The sequence below is a fragment of the Neoarius graeffei genome, chromosome 20, assembly GCF_027579695.1.
Source record: "Neoarius graeffei isolate fNeoGra1 chromosome 20, fNeoGra1.pri, whole genome shotgun sequence".
NCBI lineage: Eukaryota > Metazoa > Chordata > Actinopteri > Siluriformes > Ariidae > Neoarius > Neoarius graeffei.
The window spans coordinates 65356518-65380251 of NC_083588.1; the positions used below are offsets into that span (position 1 = coordinate 65356518).

General features: G+C 44.7%; 1 protein-coding gene across 1 annotated transcript in view; it reads right to left on the reverse strand.

The window, feature by feature from the left end:
• Nucleotides 1-23734, reverse strand: part of shank1 (SH3 and multiple ankyrin repeat domains 1) — a 115408-nt gene that overhangs the window by 4311 nt on the left and 87363 nt on the right. Inside the window, exons 15-24 of the mRNA XM_060902699.1 lie at nucleotides 20595-20677; nucleotides 20197-20321; nucleotides 19957-20092; nucleotides 18047-18127; nucleotides 16375-16383; nucleotides 16230-16256; nucleotides 12260-12316; nucleotides 11900-12012; nucleotides 8862-8982; nucleotides 1999-5581 (exon numbers count right to left, since the gene is read on the reverse strand). Coding sequence (XP_060758682.1) covers nucleotides 1999-5581; nucleotides 8862-8982; nucleotides 11900-12012; nucleotides 12260-12316; nucleotides 16230-16256; nucleotides 16375-16383; nucleotides 18047-18127; nucleotides 19957-20092; nucleotides 20197-20321; nucleotides 20595-20677 — 4335 coding nt within the window. The remainder of the gene's footprint in view (nucleotides 1-1998; nucleotides 5582-8861; nucleotides 8983-11899; nucleotides 12013-12259; nucleotides 12317-16229; nucleotides 16257-16374; nucleotides 16384-18046; nucleotides 18128-19956; nucleotides 20093-20196; nucleotides 20322-20594; nucleotides 20678-23734) is intronic.

Consider the following 23734-nt stretch of genomic DNA (forward strand, 5'->3'; position numbering starts at 1 on the left):
GAAACAAATGATGTCAACAGGTCATTGTAATCATGATTTGGCACAAAATTGGTATCCAGGAAAAGCCTTGTCTTTGAAGAGCAAACATGGGCCGAGGATCTCCAGTTTGTCAACAAATGAATTTCAGTGTGTAAAGGGCTCAAGCCTAATCTGAACACCCATGATCTCCAATCCCTCAGATGGCACTGCATCAAGAACCGTAATTCATTTATAGCTGATAGAACCACGTGGGCTCAGGATTACTTTGGAAAACCTTTATCAAGCTACAATACGGCGTTACATCCACAAACACCAGTTAAAACTTTGCTGTGGAAAAAGGAAGCCTTATGTTAACTGTGTCCAGAAGCGCCGTCGACTTCTCTGGGCTCGGATGCGTCTGGGATGGACACAGTGGAAACATGTATTGTGGTCAAACAAATAAGTATTCCAGGTCTTTTTTAGAAGAAATGGACATTGTGTGCTCCGGACCAAAGACGAAAAGGACCATCCAGACTCTTACCAAGAACAAGTCCAAAAGCCAGGGTGTGTTGGGGTTGGGTCAGTGCCCTTGGTGAAGGTAACTTACACTTCTGTAATGGAGCATTAATGTTAATGTAGAAAAGTACACTGAGATTTTTGGAGCAACATCTGCTGCCTTCAAGACGACGTCTTTTCCAGGGAGATTTCAACAAGACAATGCAAAACCACATCCTGCTCACATTACAAAGGCGTGGCTGTGGAAAAAGAAGGCGTGTCTCCTCTGTCCCCAAAAGAGAATGTATGGTGAATTTAGAAGTGAAAAAAAATGACAGTGACACCCGGTACTACTACACACCTTAAGGCCTGTTTTCAGGAAGAACGGGACAAAATTACACCTGAAACACTTCATCACTTGGTGTTTTCAGTCCATAAAGATCTTTTAAGTGTTGTGAGAAGGAATGGAAACATTATAAAGTGGGAAATGCTTTACCGTCCCAACTTTTTTTGAAATATGTTGCAAGAATCAAAATTAAAATAAGTATTTATCATGAAAAACAATAAATTCATGAGGTAAAACATCAAATAATGTGCTGTTGTATCGTTTTGAGTGCAATACAGGTCAAAGATTATTTCCAACTCATTGCTTTCAGTTTTAATTACAATTTCAACATACCGTCCCAACTTTTTCTGATTTGGTGTTGTAGTTTTGTTTGGTCATGTATTTATGGACATGTGATCGTACAAGACCACAAAAAGGCTCGAATAACTGATTTATATTTGGGGTCAGTGGAAAATTAGTAAACAGTGTAATTTCGATCTTTTATTTTTTTGAGGCATGATTACATGATTATAGTAAATTTAAATATACATCCGAGTTTTCACAGGCACAGTTCTCTGTCTAATTAGAGTGGGTTTGGCACGTTTTACAGTAATTGCAGTACACGCAAGCAGGTGGAATTTGACATGCATCGCATACAGTACTGTGTCCCTTCATGCTCAGTTATTATATGAAAATAAATATATTTTATTTAGGTTTCAATATCAGTTGACTTTATTATTAATTACTTCTGTCATTTTTAACTAAATAAATAAAAAAAAATTTTTCCAATACTTTCTTCATTTCAGTGAGATCTTATTAAACTAGTGCCAAAGCAAAGCAACCAGAGTAACCAAAGCAACCAGAGAGGGAGTTTGGTTCGGTGGTTAATTCTCAGGGGTACTGATCAGAAGGTCATAAGTTGAAGTCCTCATACCACCAAGTACTACTACTGCGCCCTTGAGTTAGGGCTATTGCCCCTCTCTGATCAGGACTAACCCCAACTTTTTCATAAGCTATGCGAAGAAGATAATTTCACTGTACTCTACTTGCATATGTGAAGATAAAGGTTCTCTTCAAATTCAGATTTGCATGTCCTGACCTTAAATAATATAAACACACACCAACCATAAGAGTCAAAACTGGACATGCAGTCATAGAGCTACCAGGCTCATCACAAATGCATGCAAGCATACAGTCATACTGACACTACTCTCACACACCTGTGCCTGCTGAGTGATCTCTGTGCTCCCCAGTTCTCCATGCCCTTGTTCCTTTGTTGCAGTTTGGTATTCAGTTCACTGATGATGCTTGCTTTCATGCCAGACATGGGTGGGTGCAGTTTACGCCCTTCCAGATAAGTCCCATCAGACTGAGCCCCGCTTTCAGTCACTATCTGTGTAGCACTAGTTGACCCATCACCCCAAAGAGGCTTCATCTCAGGCGTTCGGGGGCGATCAAAATACATGACAGCAGAGCGAGACAGTCCTTTACCTTCGCTCATGCTGTAACCATCTCGAGTGCCCATGTCCTCTTCCTCTCCCTCCTCCGGCTCCTCCTCCTCAGGCTCTTCCTCCCCACGGCGTCTGTGATAGGCTGGTGGAGCCGTGCTAGTCTGCCGTCTGAGCTCTGATGCACGACTGCCCTCTCTGTACCGTTGCATTTTGGGATACGTGGAAGCAGTGCTTGCTGCTTTAGTGTTGTGCATTTCGAAAGTCTGTCCATCCAGGTAGCTCATGTAAGACTCTAAGAAATCTGCTCCACTTGTTCTGTCACTTTCCACTGCTCTCTCCAACCTTTCTCTGACTCCCCCACTGCTAAGTGCCAAGATACTGTCCAGATGGTGGTCACTGCTGCTGCGGCTGTCCAGCTCCTCAATACCAGAGTCCACCACGGTCTCCTGGGACTCGCCACTCTTGGCCATGGCTGAGGTGGGTGGTGGGTGGTGTTCAGCACTGGGCCGTCTACTCCCACTCCCTGTGGCCACTGTGGAAACAGTTGCTATGCGCTGGGTGTGCAGGCTAACAGCAGGTGCAGTGCTAGCAACAACAGCAGTTGTAGTGGAGGGGGTGGTGGTTGCTGTGGCACAGGTTACGGTCATGGAGAGGCTGGAAGTCCCCCTCAAAGCAACAGATGTAGCAGGGGTGGAAGAAGCAGCAAGAGGTCCCCCATAGGCAGGAGGAGCTGGGATTGTGATAAGCGGTGGTGTGGGAGAAGTGGCACGTCTGGTTGCAGGAGTGCTGTTATAGAGGTGGTGAGTCTGAGACAAGTTGAAAGGTCTGTGGTAGGAAGAGGGAGGAGGAGGTGGTGACACAGAGGGAGGTGGAGGGGGTCCAGAAGGTTGGAGGGTGGAAGGTGAAGGAGCTGGGGGAGGGTTGGGAGAAGCAGGAGAGGGGGAAGGGGCAGACTGGGTCAAATTAGCAACTTCACTATCATAGGAAGTGAGACTGGAGGTGGTGGAATCACCAGCCTGTGGAGAGGGCAGGGGTGTGTGAGCAGGGAAGCCAGTCATGAAGGCATCTTTTGGGGGAGGTGGTGGAGGAGGTGGAGGTGGAGGTGCTGAATGGTGTTGTTGCTGCCGGGTTGCGAGGTTGTTAGCAATTATAGCCGAATAACCTACTCCGCGATCAAAGCTGTTTGCAAATTCCAGTGGAGGTGGCAAAGGTTCCGCAAACACAAACTCATCATCTGCATCCACCGAGGGAGCTGGAGGAGGGAGAACCATCAGTCCCATTCCACTGCCTCCCTCTCCCCCAGTCCCTGTTCCTGCTGCAGTGCGTGTGGTCATGGCAGTAGGTGGAGGAGATGGAGGGGTGAGTGAGAGGATGTAAGTTCCTGCCTCGCTTTCCATCCTCAAGAAGGACGGTCTTCGGGGTTGCTGAGTAGTCGGCTGTGTGGATGGCTGTTGCTGCTGGCTCTGAGCTCTTTCCATCTCTCGTTCCTTCTCTCTCTCCCGCTCTCGTTCTCGGGAACGTTCCCTCTGCCGCTCTCTCTCTCGTTCCTTCTGTGTAGGTTGGTAGTGCTGAGACTGATAATGGTGAGTGTGGACTGTTTTGTCCTCAGAGAAACGAACCCGCAGCCCTTCTCTGGATGGTGCAGCTCCTGCAGCCTCTCTCTCAGCACGTTCCCCAGTCTCCTCTGTCCAACCTCCCCCTGCTCCTCTAAGGATCCTGGGTGATGGAGGCCGAGCAGAGGTGGTGGTGGCAGCTAGGGAAGAGGATGTGACGAGGTATGAGGAAGAGCTGGAGGATTGAGCAGCAGAAGAGATCATAGAGGAAGATGCAGTGGCTGAGTGAGAGAGCAGTGATGATGGTGGGGCAGCAGATGAAGGAAAAGGCCCCACACTGGAGAGTTGGCGAGTGAAGTGATGTTCACCAGCCCTTTCCCTGCGCATCCGTCCATCATCCTTTAGGGCACGCTCCCGTGCGGCTAGAGCCAGGCCCAGTGGAGATGATGGGTCTAGAACTTTCCCTGTCAGTGGGTGGATGAAGGTGGTGGTACTCTGTTGCTGTTGTGGCTGTTGACGGCTGGCTCCCAGATAGAAGTCAGCAGGTACAGACTTCGGCTGATAGTCCCCCAGAGGTGCAGATGTGGAATATTCGGGTAGACCAAAGGCAGGTGGCATGCTGCGAGCATGTTGAATGAATGTGTCGCCTGAGAACATGCCCTCATCAATAGATTTGGAGGGTCTCAGGCGAGGTGTAGGCTGGGAGCTCAGTTGCTGCTGCAACTGCTGCTGTGAGGCCTGACTCCTTCCTATTCCTGCTACCCCAGTACTCCCTGCCAATTCCTCCTCAGCAGAGAGAAAAAAGGAGGCACTCTTCCGTCGAGCTTCATGGAAGCGCTCACGATCCCTGCGGGCTGCTCCCACAATGGCAGCACCAAACTGGCTAGTGAAATCCAGGTTCTCCTGAGGTCTGAGTGGTGGCAGTGAGGGTGGTGGCGGTGGAGGGACTGATGGTGGCTCAGGTGGGGGCATGGTGGGGGCAGGTGGGGGTGCAATGGGTGGGGCTTTGGAGCTTTCACTTTCTCCTGGAAGGGGCGCATCAGCCTCAACACTGCTTCCTTGGCTACTGCGTCCACTGCTGCTAGTGGAGGGGGCTTTGACAATGATGGTTGGGATAGGAATAGAGCTCTTTTCCACTGAACCTTTACTTCCTAGTGTGCCCTGACCAGAACGTAGGTCTTCTACCTTTGACTGCTTTACCAGAGGCCCCTTGCCTCTTCGAACACCTGCCTTCTGGACTCCGCCCGCAGCTGCTGTCCCTGCTGTTGTGCGCTCCACTCTTGCCTGCTGGCTTTGAGTAGTCTGTTGTTGCTGAGGGATCACTGTAGCCACACTAGTAGGTGGAACTGCATTGCTGTAGCCTCTTCTCAAACCAGCTGACCTTGCCCCTGCTGTTCCTCCAGCTCCTGTGGAATCTCCTGTGTAACCCACAACCTTCCTGGAAGCAGTCCTGCTGGGGACAGAGGGGTGTGCTTGGGCATGAGAATAAGAAGTTGCATGGTCAGAAACTGCAGAGCTTGTGGGTGGTCCAGGGGACCTGTCCCTTGGTCCATGAGTGTAGTGAGATGACTGGGAATAAAGCTGATAGTGGGTGGAGGTGGAGGTAGACTGTGACACTGATACTGAAGGCTGTTGGGATGGCTTGCCTCTCCAGCCCATAGGAGGTGCTGAGGAGAAAGGGGGATCAGGGGGTGCTGTGGTTGGTGGAGGGGGAATGTCATCTGGGCCAGGGACTGAAAGGCTGCGTGCAAACTTCATGGCTGGAGGATGGAGGAATTGCTTCTCCTCCTCAGGAACCCCTGAAGTATGAGAGATAGATGTGAGAAGAAAGAAAAAAGAGGATGAAAGAATGACAGATGATGTAGGGTTAACATGTGGCAGAGTCCTAGAAGATAAAGTAGATATGAAAGTAGAAAAAGACATTTCACAAATAATCAGTTGATTAATTAAAAGTTGGAAAAATGAAATCTGGGCCAAGTCCATCTCATCATACTTCTGTCTGTCTGTCTGCCTGTTTGTCTGCTTGTCTGTTAGCTTGCCTGGTTAATATTCCTGTGAGAGTTTATATTATGATTGTCTTCCAGCATAGACGGGGAGATGTTAGTACTCCTTATAGCAGCAAATCAGTTCCTGTGTCTGTTGGTAGCTGTGTTAGTTGCAATACTTATACTCATGTTACAAAAACTGGCAAACTGTTTTGTAACAGGGCAAACCACAGTGAAGTCAACAATGCTGTTTATCCAGTAAACAGGTTGGAATTAAGCCCTAAGGTTCTCAGCACAGATTCAACATTAGGTCCTTTACAGTTTTTAATTTTTACGACCAGGGTTGCCAAACTTTTAAGAAATGTTTGGAGTAAGATTTTCAGAAACCATGATTGGTTTAGTTTCATATTAACCGACCACATGAAAGGAACTGGCCAGTCTGGCAGGTACTGTTGCTGTCTCACAGCTCCCGAGTTCCTGGTTTGATGATGAGCATGGTTACACAAAACAGAACATGCGAACTCCACGCAGAAAGGCCCTTGTCGGCTACTGGGCTCCAACCCAGAACCTTCTTGCTGTGAGGCGACAGCGCTAACCATTACACCACCGTGCCGCCCCACACTTTAATATGTTAAATGTAATTTTAGACTTTAAAAAAAACCATAGGTGCCCTGTTTTCAGTGGCGGCTGCTGGTCTTTAAAACAGGGGAAGCCCATTTTACACATTCATCGTTAAACCTGTAGGCCAGATATCAAAGTATAGAAAGGTGTGCCCCATTAGCATAGTGAACTAGACAACCCTACCTAGTGGCAGAAAGTATTTTGCTTGTACATTTCATGTTATAGTCTGGCTTGCCAGGCTAGTGCCTCATATTCTTAATCAAAAATATCAAACATCCAAAAATCACTGGCTATTCAACGAAGAGCCTTGAACATCATACCCTGATATGCAACACAGAGTCTTTAACACAACACCCAGCTGTGCAACACATCCTTGAACATCTTCTGCAACACAGTCTGGAAATTCATAACCAGGTAGGCTATGCAACACACAGAACCTTGAATATTATACCCAGGTATAACCTATAACACAGAGCCCACCATTCTCTTAACATTACTGAACAATATACACACTTCACATTCATGAACATGAACACTATTTATACACAAATTCTGCCCTCCGCTCCTTTTCCAGAAAATGGTCTGTGACCCTGTCATACCAGCTGGTTGTGCTTTCCAGAGACTTCACCAATTTCTGTTAGCAGCTAGCACTGCAGATCCCAATAAGGCTCAAGCTAGCCTACAACCAGATTGAACTACAAATGAAATAAACGAGTGAATTCACGTATGATCAAACTGATAGAATGGATGAAAGTTAACGGAGCACAACGAGTAATATTTACATTTATTTAAAGAGTAATGTACAGAGACATCAATGAGAAGAACCGTTTATATGAAAAGAAAGTCGGACAGCACTTTAGCACACGACTACACTTTCTCGACATCCGCTAGGGACTGACTGATCATACTTCCGTGTTCCTCGCCGAAGTACCGCCCTCCTCATGTCTTTCAAACACTACCTCCAATAATCCTTTATCAGCCCGGCTTCTTGTCCCTCCCACTGTCTCGTTTAGTCCCAGAGAAGCCCGGCTTCCCTGGAAGTGACGATTTTTTTTATTTTAACCAATAACAACTAGCCGAAATTGGCTGTTCAGAGCCCTCTCATAGACTGCAACGGATACCCGGCTGCCAGTCAGTGTTGCCAGATACTGCTGACGTTTTCCATCCCAAAATATGTTCAAAACCTGAAAAAATGCACTTAAAACCGCCCAATCTGGCAACACTGCTGCCAGTCCATAGAGCCCATTGAAATAAGAAAGGTTACAGCCTGGCAACAAAGGTGATTCTCGTAGCGAACTGCAAGTTCGTCAGACATCACTCAAATAAGTTACAGGATAGTTATAAACATAAATACAATCTTGGGCATATATTATGTTATGCAAGTTATTGTTTTAATGTGAATTCAACGTCGTAGACGCCGCAGTTTGGGGAGAGAATTTTAGGGGAAGCTCGGCTTCCCTTGTTGTCTCTGAGAAATCGCCCCTGCCTGTTTTGTAAAAATTGCACTATATCTGATGCCGTTTTGCATCTAACAGCTCTTTATATATAATTCTTGGCTATAAGCAAACAGAATATAGGATAGTCAGCCAATTGATAGTCTTGTTTATGAATCAGTTTGCCATGCTAAAATAGCTCATGCTATAGGATTTTTTTTAGGATTTGGTGTAACACAGGACTGTGAAAGTTGGCAACCCTGCTCAATACAGAATGACAGCATTATCTATGTTGGGAGATGGGCAATTAGTCATGTCGAGAGTTTGTATGTGCTAAAACACAGACATATTGAATTGGGCAGTCAAATGATTTCCACGAAGAACAAGAGTTACTCCTTAAGATTTCAAAAAAGGGGGGAAGCCATGGCCTAAAGATTAGAGAGGCAGCTTTGGGACCAAAAGGTTGCCTGTTTGATTCCCTGGACCAACAGAAATGGCTAAAGTGTCTTTGAGCAAGGTACCTAACCGCCAGGCTGCTCTGGGTATGTTGTACGTTACTCTGGATAAGAGTGTCTGCTAAATGCCTGTAATATACTGTAAATGAAAAAGTGGAGGCCCCAAATAAACCCAGTTGAACTAATTAGCTTAGCTACTGCTGAGCTACAAGCAAGCTTCAAAAGCAAGAGGTTTTTTTTTTTTTTTTTTTTGACGTCTGAGGAAGACGTACTACAGCAGCCTGGTAAAATCCATCCTGAATCTTACAAGCATTCCCTGTGTTCCACTCCATAAATGTAGCCTAGCATAGCAAGGTTTTGACATGCCATCAACATCACTTCTCTGTCTGTTTTGGGATGATCAGATAAGCCAGGCTGAAACTCATGGAGCAGAACAAAGTGGAAGCTGGTGAGTGTCAAGCGTTTGGTGTTTACCAAGCTGGATTTTTGCAAACCCAAAGCTACATTGGCGATCTAGAAGCACAGGCACAGGCAAAAACACAGGCGCGCAGACAGACAGGCAGACAGACAGAGGGACAGCCTCACCGATGGACTTCTGTCGCAGCATACCGTGCTGGGGGGCGTGGGCAGACACAAATGGGCCACGGTCATAGCTGAGCCCTGGCCCAGACGACGTTATTCCCATCCCTGATTGGTCAAAGTTTGACTGGTGAAAAGAAAAGGAGGGATTGGAGGAAATAGAGTGATATAAATGAATATATAGACTACATATTTATTATTTTCACTGTGAAACAATTTACCTGAAAGTTTTAATTAAACAAGTTTTAAAGGGGACATGCCATACACTTTTTCATTATTTTCTATTGTTCTTTGAAAGGCTTTTGTAAAATCTGCAAGTTTTTTATTGAAAAAACACCTTGGTTCTCACAGGTTATTAAAACCCTATCAGATAAGGCAGGCTGATTTTGTGGCTGTGCTTTTAAATATTAAATATGTAATTAGCTTCACTCTGATTGGCTAACATCTTTAAACAAGAACCCTGTCAGCCACACCCTCTCTGCCAACATGTATGGAATTATAGCTAAATCACTGAAAGGCAAGCTCTGGCTTCAGGGCCAGGACTACAGTCTTTACATGTTGGAATCCAAGTTGGAAGAGAAAGATGAAGGAGCAGACACTTCGACATCTCTGCTTGGGAGATGGCTCCAGATTGCTATGGGCAGTCTTATGTTAATGAGGGGTGGGACTGTAAAAATTGAGATGCCTGCAATTTTGTAATTGTAATTAGCCTGTTCTCTCTGTCTGTTTCCTTTCTATGGCCATTACAGACTGAGAATGTAACAGTCCTCACTGATAGGCCCAGTACTTCCCCTATGTCATGTCAACATATTTCAAAAAAAAGAAAAAAAAAAAAGAACAGTTTCCCGGCATGTCCCCTTTAAAGTGGACCAACAATTCCTGTCACCACTAGAGGGTGCCATTAAACACTTTTTTCTTTTTTAAATACAAATCACAGCTCAAACCTAGGATGCAAAATAATGAGATATGACAAACATCAACAAATTCTGACACTCTACCCTGGGCAAAACCCTTCTGTCCTATTGCTTCTGATACTTTCTGTTTGCTTTTATATCACAGAGTTTCATGAATGGAAGGACATTAAAAAAAAGCCATAAATAGCAAACAAAATAAAAATAAGAAAAAAATAAAATATATGAAAAAAAATGTTAAGTGTAAATTAATTCATACGAAATCTAAATGGCAATGAATTAACGAAAAAGTAAATATTATTAATCTAACTCACAATTACAACCCCAATTCGAAAAAAATCAGGATGCTGTGTAAACTGTAAATAAAAACAGAATGCAATGATTTGCAAATCATGGAAACCCTGTATTTCATTGAAAATAGTACAAATACAACCTATCAAATGTTGAAACTGAGAAATTTAATTTTTTGAAAAATATATGCTCATTTTGAACTCGATTTTAGCACGTTTCAGAAAAGTTGGGACAGGGGCGTGTTTACCACTGTGTTGCGTCACCTCTACTTTTAACAACACTCTGTAAACGTTTGGGAACTGAGGAGACCAACTGCTGTAGTTCTGAAAGAGAAATGTTGTTCCATTCTCGCCTGATATACAATTTCAGTTGCTCAACAGTTCGGGGTCTCCTTTGTCGTATTTTGCAATTCATAATGCACCAAATGTTTTAAATGGGAAACAGGTCTGGACTGCAGCAGGCCAGTTTAGCACTCGGACTCTTTTACTATGGAGCCTTGCAGTTTTAATATGTGCAGAAAGCGGTTTGGCGTTGTCTCGCTGAAAGAAGGAAGGCCTTCCCTGAAAAAGATTTAGTCTGGATGGCAGCATGTTGCTCTGAAACGTGTTTATATCATTCAGCATTAATGATGCCTTCCCAGATGTACAAGCTACCCATGTCATGTGCACTAACGCCCCCTCATACCATCACAGATGCTTTTGAGCTGTGCACTGATAACAAGCCGGATGGTCCCTCTCCTCTTTATCCTGGAGGATGTGGGGTCCATGATTTCAAAAAAGAATTTCTCCTTTTGATTCGTCAGACCTCGGGACAGTTTTCCACTTCGCCTCAGTCCATCATAAAAGAGCTCGGGCCCAGAGAAGGGGGCGGGGTTTCTGGATATTGTTTATATCTGGTTTTAACTTGCATTTATGGATGCAGTAATGAAGTGTTTTCACAGACGATGGTTTTCTGAAGTGTTCCTGAGCCCGTACAGTGATTTCCACTACAGACATGTGTCTGCTTTAAATGCAGTGTCTCCTGAGGGCCTGAAGATCACAGGCATCCAGCGTCAGTTTTCAGCCTTGTCTCTCGTGTACAGAGATTTCTCCAGATTCTCTGAATCTTTTAATGATATTATGGACCACAGATGATGTGATCCACAAATTCTTGGTAGTTTTACATTGAGGAACGTTATTCTTAACGTGTTGCACTGTTTGCCCACGCAGTCTTTCAGAGAGCGGTGAACCCCTCCCCGTCTTTACTTCTGAGAGACTCCGCCCCTCTGGGCTGCTCTTTTTATACCCGATCATCTTACGGACCTGTTAACAATTAACCTAATTAGGGTTTTTTGGGTGTTTTTAGCATTACACAACTTTTTCAGTCTTTTGTTGCCCCGTCCCAGCTTTTTTGAAATACTGGGTTTCCATGATTTGCAAATCATAGCATTCTGTTTTTATTTACATTTTGCACAGCGTCCAACTTATTTGCAACTGGAGTTGTAAGGGTTTTTTTGTTTGTTTGTTTATTTTTTTTATAATTTCACTCTTTTACATTTCATTATTTTTAGTTCATTTTCCCATGTGTTCCTATTATTTTTTATTTATTTTTAACACATTTTCATTACCTTTTACATGCTTTGACTTTCTTTATCAAATTTAAGTGCTGACTATAAATAAAAAATAAATAAATTACTTTTAAAAAGTAATGTAGAAAAGAGATCTTAATGAAAATGTTTTGTGATTTAATTTTTTTTTAATCCTCTCATCACCACCATGATGTCAATTTGATTTAAAAGATCACTGTATATTTACAACTACAAATGTATTTGTCCACACTAAACCCACACACACACACACACACCTCGTTGTAAAAGCCCCGGCCTCTCTCACGCTTCACTGCTTGGCCTCGTGGCACTGGGGTCTCATTGGTGCTGATGGTCTGCTGCGCTGCAGCTAAAATCTCATCCAGTTTATCTGAACACAGAGAGGAACCCACTCTATAAAATTCTGTTAGTGGCGAACCGTGACAACTGGAACAGAGATTTGACCAAGTAAAAAGTTTTTCATAAAAATATCAGCTCAAATCTTTATAAATGTGTTTCAAATGACAGTGTGAAGCTCTGTAATGTAATTTTACATTTTTAAACACTTTTGTTTCTGCGTATTTACAAATTCATCCACATCACTGAACAGAAATACACAAAATACTGAGATTTCTTACTCAAAGCCATCTGATAGACGGTCCGTTTTTTCTCTGTAGCTTGTGAGGATTCAAACTCTGTAAAAACACACACACACACACACACACACACACACACACACACACACACACACGGTTATGGTAAATCCTGATTGGCTTTGGCCCAGAAACAGATTTACAGACCCACTCCAAGCTACAGCAGAAACCTGACACTGGATGACCTTATGTGATCACGCGTCATCTGTTGTCCGTCCACAATTTACAAAAATCGCTACTCCTCCTACAGGACTGATTGGATTTCGATCAAACTCACAGACAACGTTCCCCAGGTTGGTGTGTATAAAAGTTGTCAAGATGGTGGTCTGAAATTTTTGGGTGACTTGTCATATTAAACGCTACTCTTCATAAACTGCTGGGACGTTTTCACTGAAACTCACCCAGAAGACTCAAGACATTTTCCAACAAGAATTGTACACCAGGTGGCGCCACCTGCCATGGATGTGGCTACACAGGGTCATATGCAATTTCACAAAAATCGCTACTCCTCCTACAGGAGTGATCAGATTTCAAACTCACACGCGACAGCAGTGGCCCGTATGAGCTCCAGACTCACTGAGGTTATTTTTATTTAAATTTTTCTCATCCCTCAGCTCATGTTTTACATGAAGTCTTACGAGGAAACAATTGATTTTTAAAAGCACTGATGTCTCAGGTTTTGCTACTGTCCTTCAGGCCAGTCACCGTCCCATAGTGACTCTTAACAACAAAGCTCGCCATCTTTCCCTATCTTCAGCCAATCACTTGGCCTCGTTGATTGGAAGTCCTGTCAGCTCCTTGATGTTATCGACAAATCTCATCTTTTACCTTCTGCACTTCCTCTTACCAGCCACTTTTCCTTGCAAAATTATCTTTTCTAGATTGTCGCCCTGCCGTCTGGAACGATGACCAAAATACGTCAGTTTGCGCAACTGAATACAGTTTAACAGCGATTGCTTTTGTACACCGATCTCATTTAATACCCACTCATTTGTTTTGCGATCACACCATGAAATATGCAGGAGTCTTCGCCAGCGCCATAACTTACATGATGATATCTGGTCTTTCGCTGCGCTGTTCAATTCCCAAGATTCGCATTCATAAGTCATCACAGGGAATACGAGTGAACAGCTCAGGTTTTATTGTTCACAATTTGCTATAAGGCTCATCTTTCCAGAAAAGTGCAGAGTGAAATAAATTGAGGTTTTCTGTTTGTTTTCTTTTATTTTTGTAACCTCCTGACCAATCAGCACTGCAGATACTCTAAGGCTATTAATAAAGAGATTTTTTTTAAATATATAACAGTTGATATGGTGAAGTTTTCTGAAAGCAAGGAGATGTTTATTTCTGTAATGTTTCTAGAAGGAGTCTCCAGTGCAGCGCCGTGTAACAGTCAGAGGTGAAGCTGGAACTTTAAGTTTTCCGGCATCTTCAGGACAGAGGAGTTTACGCTTCTTTGCAGTTTCTCAGTAACATGATGGAACAAGCTGCGCTTTTTTTTGTCTTAAGAACTTAAAGAGAGAGAAAGAAAGATAGAGAAGTCGCTGAATGACTGGAATGACTGTTTATACGTAGCTGCTATAAGAATGAACAGGAACTAACTTCCACACAAAAATAAATGTAACTATAAATGGATAAAAAGTACAACTTGTCATTCCTATGTAAATGAACATTTTAATTGTTGGCAAATTGTTTTGGTATAAGCAGGCCCGCCGACAGGGGGGGACAAACGGGTATGTTGTCTCGGGCCCAGGAATGGGGGGGCCCAGAACTGGGCTCTCATGATGTTGCGATTATTTTATTTCATTTCAAAATGTGTTGATTTGGGGGAGAAATGTGCTATATTTGCATTCAATAAATGATTTCTAGATCTTTTGCCTTTATTGTCTTTGAAAAAGGCGTCAAGAACCCCCTACCACCCCTAATGCAAAAATGGTTTGGTCTGACTCTTTCAGCCCGTCCCTTCTGTGTGTGTGTGAGAGAGAGCGAGCAGCCCCTCCCCCAACCCGCGCGCTGCGAGCAGAGTGTCACAGGATTTTCTCAGTGCGCTCCCTCCAAACAACGGGGATTTACACGAAAACGGAAGGAGATATTCACAAAATTCTTTCACAGTGAGCGCCACAAGGCTCTCCTGAACACACTGATGTAATTTATTTGTCTGTAGTGTAAAAAATGAGGTCACTAGAGCGAGTTAAAAACGAGTAGCTTTTCTGCCAAGTTTATAATGGGAGTCTATGGGGCTGCGCGGCTGCCCTCTCCTCACTTTCAGGCTTCTCATTCAAAAACTGCAAGTCCTATCGTGTAGGTAGACACATTGTGTGAATCAGGACAAGTGTGGCTACTACTTTTGAGAAAATTATGTGTGTGGAGTGAAAACTGGGGCTGAAAACACAGTTTAAATGAGAAAGTTTGAGCTATTTTTCCAATCTCTCTACACTCTCCACTGGTGTGTAACACAATAGACACCCATTATAAAGGCTGACTTTCTCAGGCTTTATAAGGGGGAGGAGGGTGGAGACGCGGGGGGTGGGAGCATGGCGAGGGCGGGCGTGCTTCTTTTCAAAATATGGCTTGCGGGAACCGTTATTCCAAAATTTCATACTCCACCTTTAAGGGAAAAAAAACGCTTCGACAATCAGCGTGCGTGCCATTTGCCAACATGCACAAGTCAGGAGCACAGAAAAGAAAAGAGAAAAAGAGAGGAAGAAACCAAGAGGCTCAGGGGCTCACTGCATAAATATTTTAAAAAAGATTCGGATGATGCAGCAGGTACTAGCAAAGGCAGTGGGGCAGCTGAGCCAGGTAAGACACAGCCAACTTTTTCCAGCCCCGTAAAGTAACCCCAACCAAGGCACGCGCCGCACGCAATTCATGTTACAAACGAGGGGAGAGCAAGTCACACTGAACACCATATCAAACGCACAGGGCATTGAATCATTTCATAACCACAACGGCTTAATAACATTGTGTTTCATATATCTGATTGAAGCTAAGAATATTCACATTAGCCCGCAATCATATCCCGCCGTTTCTCTAGCGGTGTGTTCTTCTCTGCTTTTCACACTGGACAGTACGCACACACAGTATACTATGTTCGCCCCCAGCCCTGCCCGAAATCCCCCGTCCATCGCTGCTCCTTCAAGAGCACCCCAATCGCGTGAGTAGAGACTGGGATAAGAGAGGTGGGTGTGTGTGTGGGTTGGCCCGGGGGGGGGGCCCATTCAGAGCATTTTGTCCCGGGCCCAGCCAAAGCTGTCAGCGGCCCTGGGTATAAGCGAAATAAAACACTTTGGGATTAACTTTTACAGAAAAGAATCCATTTTCACTCAGGTAACATAATACCATTGTTTATTATTTTCCAAAAAAAAAGTTTCCTTTTGTTCCTTATTTACATGTTTAAAAGAAATTATTCTGTCCACATTCACTGGATATGAGCAATCACACGCTCTGATTGGGTACCCTACGACTAGGATATCAGCTCATATATTGTGAGTAGAGAAAAACAAAATGGCGGAGCGTGTTTCTGAACCAACCGAGGATGAATAAAATAAAATCTTTTTTATTTTTCAAGAATTATTATTATTATCGCATTTTTCACAAATTGTTCCTGTCATTTCGCCGATTTGTTTACATTCTAAGTGGAAATTACTTTGTTGGACGTTTTGTAAAATTTTTATTCATCAAATTTGCAAAAAATAAAAATACTCAGTTTCTCAAAATCCAGTGACTTTGGAGAGAATAAAACAGTTATTCCACTCAATCTCGTCGTACACGGATTATAGGCAACTCAGTGCTACGCGCCTCGTCGCCCATCAGCTCATGTACGACTCGATTTCGTGGAATAACTGTCAATTATTTCATTGCCAGCTCTTTTTTCTATTTAAAAAAACCAAAAAGCAATTTTACACACACACACACACACACACACACACACACACACACACACACACATTACCTGATTTTTTTTTCCAGGGGGCTGAAGCTGTGAGAGGAAGCAAACAAAGAGTTTCAGTTAAGATTAAAAAAAAAAAAACGCGAATCAAAATGGAAATTTAGGAACACACACACGTAGTAAGCAGTCATACATCAGTATTTCTTACCTCTGTCAACTGTGTGGCATCAACCAGGACAAGCAAAAGGAAGGAAAAGGGGTCAAAGGTCAATGAGGTCAAGGGTTAGAGCACTAAGAGAGCTGCATGAGGGGAAGGGTTCAGAGGAGCACGTAGAGACTGAAAGACTGTCGGATGTGTCAGTGGTGAAAGCTATGTTGAAATTTTCCATAAATACTATTTGAAAGAAACGCCCTGCTCTCCTGTTTGTGCTGAAGCGATCACACTGCAACAGGAAGCGGGAGAGGGGCGAGGGGTGAAATGAGGTAAGCGAACCCAAGCTGCATTAATTCAGCACATTAGAATAAAGCATATGGCGGAGAGTGGCACAACATTGGCATGCTTTTAACACCTGGCGCTTATTTTTGATAAGGTTAAAATGACCTGCTGTGTTAAAAAAAAGAGGGGGGGGGAGGGTGAGACGAGATCAGAAAATATCTTTTCATGCTTTTCATCTTTCCGGATGATTCACTTCATAACGTCCGATCTGCACCTTCAAACTTTGGGTCACACCTCCGTCACGAAAAGGGTGAGCTCTGAGCGTGTGTTTGGGTCTGAATGTGGTTCCTGATAACAGATGAAATAAACACAGTTCTTCATCGTGGGTGTGTTCAGGAATAACTGTGGCTCGTTATCAACAGTTTTCGGATCACTAAGCTGTGAGGACACGCTGGGTCTTTGTCTCAGGTGTCCACCTGCTGAGTCTCCAGCCCACAGAACCAGGACAGGACGGTGGTTTTGTCCAGCATGCTCAGAACTTGACAAAACTGCACTGAACATGCTCAGAACCAAAACCACAGAACCAGTACAGTCTGCACATGCCCAGAACTACATGCTCACTGCAGTGCATATATCAGAACGAGTCGAACCTGCACTGAGCATGCTCAAAAACCATCCAGTCCACACTGAGCATGCTCAAAAACCATCCAGTCCACACTGAGCATGCTCAAAAACCATCCAGTCCACACTGAGCATGCTCAGAACCTGTCCAGTCCACAGTGAGAATGTTCAGAACCCGTCCAGTCCACAGTGAGAATATTCAGGACCTGTCCAGTCCACACTGAGCATGCTCAGAACCTGTCCAGCCTGCCCTGTGCATTCTGTGAACCAGCCCACACAACGTCTTCTTTTCCACCAACACCCACCCCCTGTGGTGTTACTACGGCAACAAAGAGACAAACTACAGCCACCACGGGGACGTGGGAACGCTGTGGCCGTATGACAGGGCTGAGTTTTATTCTTCACTCGGGCAGAAAGAGACGGAGGGGTGAGGGTGGGTGGGGTTATTTTGGGTGAGGATGGGAGGTGTTACCTGTGCTGTGGGTGCTGACAGTGACAGTGGGAGATCTCTGAAAGAACAGTGAGATGGATTGAGACTTGACGCTTTAATTTTTTTCACCCCCATCCCTCTGTTCTTCCGTCTCCCTCTCACACGTCTCACCACATTCTTTTAGTCATCTTTCCTCCTCAAGACGTCGTTGGCTTTCTGCTTCTCATCCACCCTCTCTCTCTCTCACACAATCTGTCTTCTCCAACCTCATCCCTACTCCCATATGTACTTACTCTCTCAACATCTTTCAGTCTCTACAATCTCTATCCTATTTATCTCTAGTAATTCTCTGATCTTTTCTATCTTCTTCTGCATTTTCATCCTGGTCCTTACCCATCTCCTCCAGCTCCGAGGTCATGGATTTGGAGCGCAGTGCGATGGCCGGAGTGCTCAGCCTTTTACTCTGCTGAGGGACTGGGAAAAGAAAGAATAAGAAAGATGATCATTATTAGAATTACATCATCATCATCATCATTATATACAGAAGCAGCTTGAAAGCCTTCTCACTTTGAAGGTCAAACATTTTGAAGTAGATTGTTGGAAAGGCTCAAACAACAGATGTTTTTCATTTAGATTTCCCCCACAGTCAATGCCAGCAATGCATTTGGCTCAACCGTCGACTCCTCAAGCACATTTTACCGAGTGTTCTCTCCGGAAGCCATTTTTCATCCCACACTGCATCCAAATCTCTACAAGCTGGTCACTAGTAAGCATGGAACTCAAGTATCCTCCAGTAACACAGACCCCTATCCATCTTTCTTTCTATGTATGTTATTTCCCAACACATGAAAAACTGCTTCTGGTCCATAACCAGCTAATATTCGCAAGCAAGATCAAATTCATGTATTCATCTTTATCCTGGTCAGCGTGAAGGTGCATCCCGGGAATCCTGGCCATGAGATGGAAATACACCCTGGAAATTTAACAGCCAATCCACCTTCCGCCATGTTTTTAGAAGGTGGGAGGAAATCCAAAAACCCAGAGGAATCCCACACGAACACAGGAAGATCACATGTAAAGATCCTTTGTGATAACATCCACTGTTAATCCATAGGTGCTAAAGAAAGCAGCCGGACTTGCTTGAAATCCTTGAAGACTTTTCATCTCTCATCCAAAAGGCTTCTTCAGTTCTGTCTGACTAGTGGGGAGTTCCAGGTATTTATCCTCTAGTGGACCAAAAGCAACCCGACGGCGAGTTGTTGAGGTCACATGGGTCGTTGACCGTCTCAGTCATGCTGTAGGTGTTAGGGTCACTGGAGGCCAGGAGTGAATGGTGTTGGCAGTCTAGAGGGTTGTTAGGGTGATCTGTGGGTTGGTGGCTCTCTGCCATACTTCAACGACTCACATGATTGCAGAGAGCGCCAACGACCCACAGAAAATTAAAATTTTGATAGAATGACAAATAATCGAGGGTTTTATGTGTGGATTTTATTTCAATTTCATAGAAAGAAAGTGGTAAATGTTAACTCCACTCCAACCATGATCTGAAAACTTGTTAACTCATCCGGCTGACAGGTGATCATCATGTATTGTCCATCGTCTGTCTAGCGTCGTCCATGTTTCGAAAATCGCTTCTTCTCTCTCAATTCTTCACTGATTTTTATTCTTTTTGGCAGGAAGGTAGGTCTGCCTGGGGTGCATGTAGCTTCACCCAAATATACATAATTGCAATTAATAATGAAGATATGGAGTAATTAAGCCCTAACGAGCAGTTTCCACACAAATCGCTTCTTCTCCCTCAGTTCTTCACTGATTTTGATTCTTTCTGGAATGAAGGTCAGGGTGCAGATAACTTCTACCCAGATTTAATTACAATTATTAATGAAGTTATGGACTAATTAAGCCTTAATGAGCAGTTCAACAAAAATCACTTCTTCTCAGTCAATTCCTCGCCGTTTTGGATTCTTTCTGGTAAATAGGTCAGTATTCCTAGGGTGGATATCGCTTCTATATATAGCTTGTATATAGTGTATATAGCTCGCAACATTTATTGCGCAAGGTGGCTCATTTTAGATCGTTCCTTCTGGACCAGACGGAGCCGGAGTGAGCTACGCCATCATTGACACGCTCGTATTTTTTTCCATACAAATCGTTAATAACTTCTTCTTTGACTATTTAATATTTTATTTTTACTGTTAAACACGAGCATATTTAAGACTATATTATTATACATCACCTATGATCGAGCAAAAACATGTCTTTGTATGAAAGAAAAGTTATACGATCATCATCAGCGTCCTTACTTTTCTTTCGGGAGCCTTCCTCCATATCAGGATTGCGGGTCACCATCACCACCTTGACCATCAGGCTGTTTCCGCCTTGTCTGATCATGTTGACCACCTGCCTGTGGCCGACTTTCACCACATTCTGACCGTTTACCTGAGGGAAGACAGCACACGGGTGTTGGTTGCCACATACAAGTGAGTTAGGAAGTGAAAAATAAAGGTTCCACGTTCTAACCCATGATGCTGCCGCACACGCACCTCAATCAGGAAGTCGCCCATTCGTAGACCAGCCCTCCAGGCCACGCCTCCCTCGTCCACAGACTCAAGGTACTGCAGTGCTGGAAAGGCTGGGGTGGGCGTAAACTCTTCGATGGGTGTCTGTGCTACAGAACACACAGCCACACAGTTCCAGATATAAAAGAAATTCTCGATATCACGTACCGGAGTGACATAGTGTCTGCCATACAAGTCGCAGAGGCAGTGAAGGGTAGGTCATGGAGAGGAGAAGCGATGATGTCACCTAACCTGAGCTTTGAATACAACAGTGGAATAATAGAGCACTTGGCAAGGCATCAATAAGAGTCTGTTGAGAGAGAGAGAGAGAGAGAGAGAGAGAGAGAGAGAGAATGGCAGACAGTGAGGATGAGGCTTCTTACCCTTGGCCCCTCTCAGCACAAAGCCGAAACCCTCGCTGTCTTTTTTCTGCAGGAGCACAGTTTTCTCCTTGATTATGTAGTCACTAAGAGAAACACAGAGATAGAGAAGGAGGAAGGTTTAGTGGAGGAGAAACACTGAGCAGAGTTGGCAGTGTGAGCCACGATGCCGGGGACAGAATACAGAGAGGGCTGAGAAACGCAGCGAGAGAGAAGAGCAGAAAAGGAGAGAGACAAAAACACTTCCTATAGTGCACAAAAGAGACATTGGAGCAGGTGATAGTCCTACAGCGCCTTGCTTAAACCTGGGGGAAGGGAGGGTCAGAGGACAGGGGGATAAGAGGGTTTGGTTTGGAAAATGCATCATAGGAACATCTGCGTAATCCTGTCATCCTGTCCTGTCATTCATCTGTAACACTGTGCAGCCGCTGTAAATCTGCAAGTGCTGTAAGGCTGTATCACTGCAACGACTCAAACAGTCCAAACACTAACACTGCAACTACTGTAACACTTCAAGACCAGCAACACTGTGTCTACTAAAACACTGCAGTCACTGGAACACACCAACACTGCAGTCACTGGAACACTCCAACACTAACACGGCAGTCACTGGAACACTCCAACACTGCAGTCACTGGAACACTCCAACACTGCAGTCACTGGAACACTCCAACACTAACACGGCAGTCACTGGAACACTCCAACACTGCAGTCACTGGAACACTCCAACACTGCAGTCACTGGAACACTCCAACACTAACACGGCAGTCACTGGAACACTCCAACACTGCAGTCACTGGAACACTCCAACACTAACACTGCAGTCACTGGAACACTCCAACACTGCAGTCACTGGAACACTCCAACACTAACACGGCAGTCACTGGAACACTCCAACACTGCAGTCACTGGAACACTCCAACACTGCAGTCACTGGAACACTCCAACACTAACACGGCAGTCACTGGAACACTCCAACACTGCAGTCACTGGAACACTCCAACACTGCAGTCACTGGAATGCTTCAAACACTAACACTGCAGTCACTGGAACATTGCAACTACTGTCACACTTCAAAACTGGTAACTCTGTGTCTACTGCAACACTACAGTCACTGGAACACTCCAACACTGCAGTCATTGGAACACTCCAACACTGCAGTCACTGGAACACTCCAACACTAACACTCAGTCACTGGAACACTCCAACACTGCAGTCACTGGAACACTTCAAACACTAACACTGCAGTCACTGGAACACTCCAACACTAACACTGCAGTCACTGGAACACTCCAAACACAACACTGCAGTCACTAGAACACTCCAGTCACTGGAACACTCCAACACTGCAGTCACTGGAACACTTCAAACACTAACACTGCAGTCACTGGAACACTCCAACACTGCAGTCACTGGAACACTCCAAACACAACACTGCAGTCACTAGAACACTCCATACACTGGAACACTCCAACACTGGAGTCACTGGAACGCTCCAAATACTGTAATGCTCCAGTCACTGGAACACTCCAACACTGCAGTCACTGGAACACTCCACCACTAACATTTCAGTCACTGGAACACTCCACCACTAACACTGCAGTCACTGGAACACTCCAGTCACTGGAACACTCCAACAATGCAATCAGTGGAATGCTCCAAATACTGTAACACTGCAGTCACTGGAACACTCCAACACTGCAGTCACTGGAATGCTCCAAATATTAACACTCCAGTCACTGGAACACTCCAACACTGCAGTCAATGGAACGCTCCAAATACTAACATTGCAGCCACTGGAACACTCCAGCACTGCAGTCACTGGAACACTGCAACACTCCAAACACTAACACTGCAGTCACTGCAACACTCCAACACTGCAGTCACTGGAACACTCCAAACACTGTAACACTCCATACACTGGAACACTCCAACACTGCAGTCACTGGAACGCTCCAAATACTGTAATGCTCCAGTCACTGGAACACTCCAACACTGCAGTCACTGGAACACTCCACCACTAACACTGCAGTCACTGGAACACTCCAGTCACTGGAACACTCCAACAATGCAATCAGTGGAATGCTCCAAATACTGTAACACTGCAGTCACTGGAACACTCCAACACTGCAGTCACTGGAATGCTCCAAATATTAACATTGCAGCCACTGGAACACTCCAGCACTGCAGTCACTGGAACACTCCAACAATGCAATCAGTGGAATGCTCCAAATACTGTAACACTGCAGTTACTGGAACACTCCAACACTGCAGTCAATGGAACGCTCCAAATACTAACATTGCAGCCACTGGAACACTCCAGCACTGCAGTCACTGGAACACTGCAACACTCCAAACACTAACACTGCAGTCACTGCAACACTCCAACACTGCAGTCACTGGAACACTCCAAACACTGTAACACTCCATACACTGGAACACTCCAACACTGCAGTCACTGGAACGCTCCAACACTGCAGTCACTGGAACACTCCAACACTCCAACCACTGGAACACTCCAACACTGCAGTCACTGGAACACTCCAAACACTAACACTGAAGTCACTGGAACACTCCAAACACTGCAGTCACTGGAACACTCCAAACACTAACACTGCAGTCACTGGAATGCTCCAAACAGTGTAACACTCCAGACACTGGAACACTCCAACACTGACACTGCAGTCCTGGAACACTGCAACTACTGTCACGCTTCAAAACCGGTAACACTGTGTCGACTGCAACATTGCAGTCACTGGAACACTCAAAACACTAACACTGCAGTCACTGGATCACTCCAACACTAACACTGCAGTCACTGAAACACTCCAACACTAACACTGCAGTCACTGAAACACTCCAACACTAACACTGCAGTCACTGGAACACTCCTAACACTAACACTGCATCCACTGCAACACTCCAACACTGCAGTCACTGGAACACTGCAACTACTGTCACGCTTCAAAACCGGTAACACTGTTTCGACTGCAACATTGCAGTCACGGGAACACTCAAAACACTAACACTGCAGTCACTGGAACACTCCAACACTGCAGTCACTGGAACACTCCAACACTGCAGTCACTGGAACACTCCAACACTAACACTGCAGTCACTGGAACACTGCAACTACTGTCATG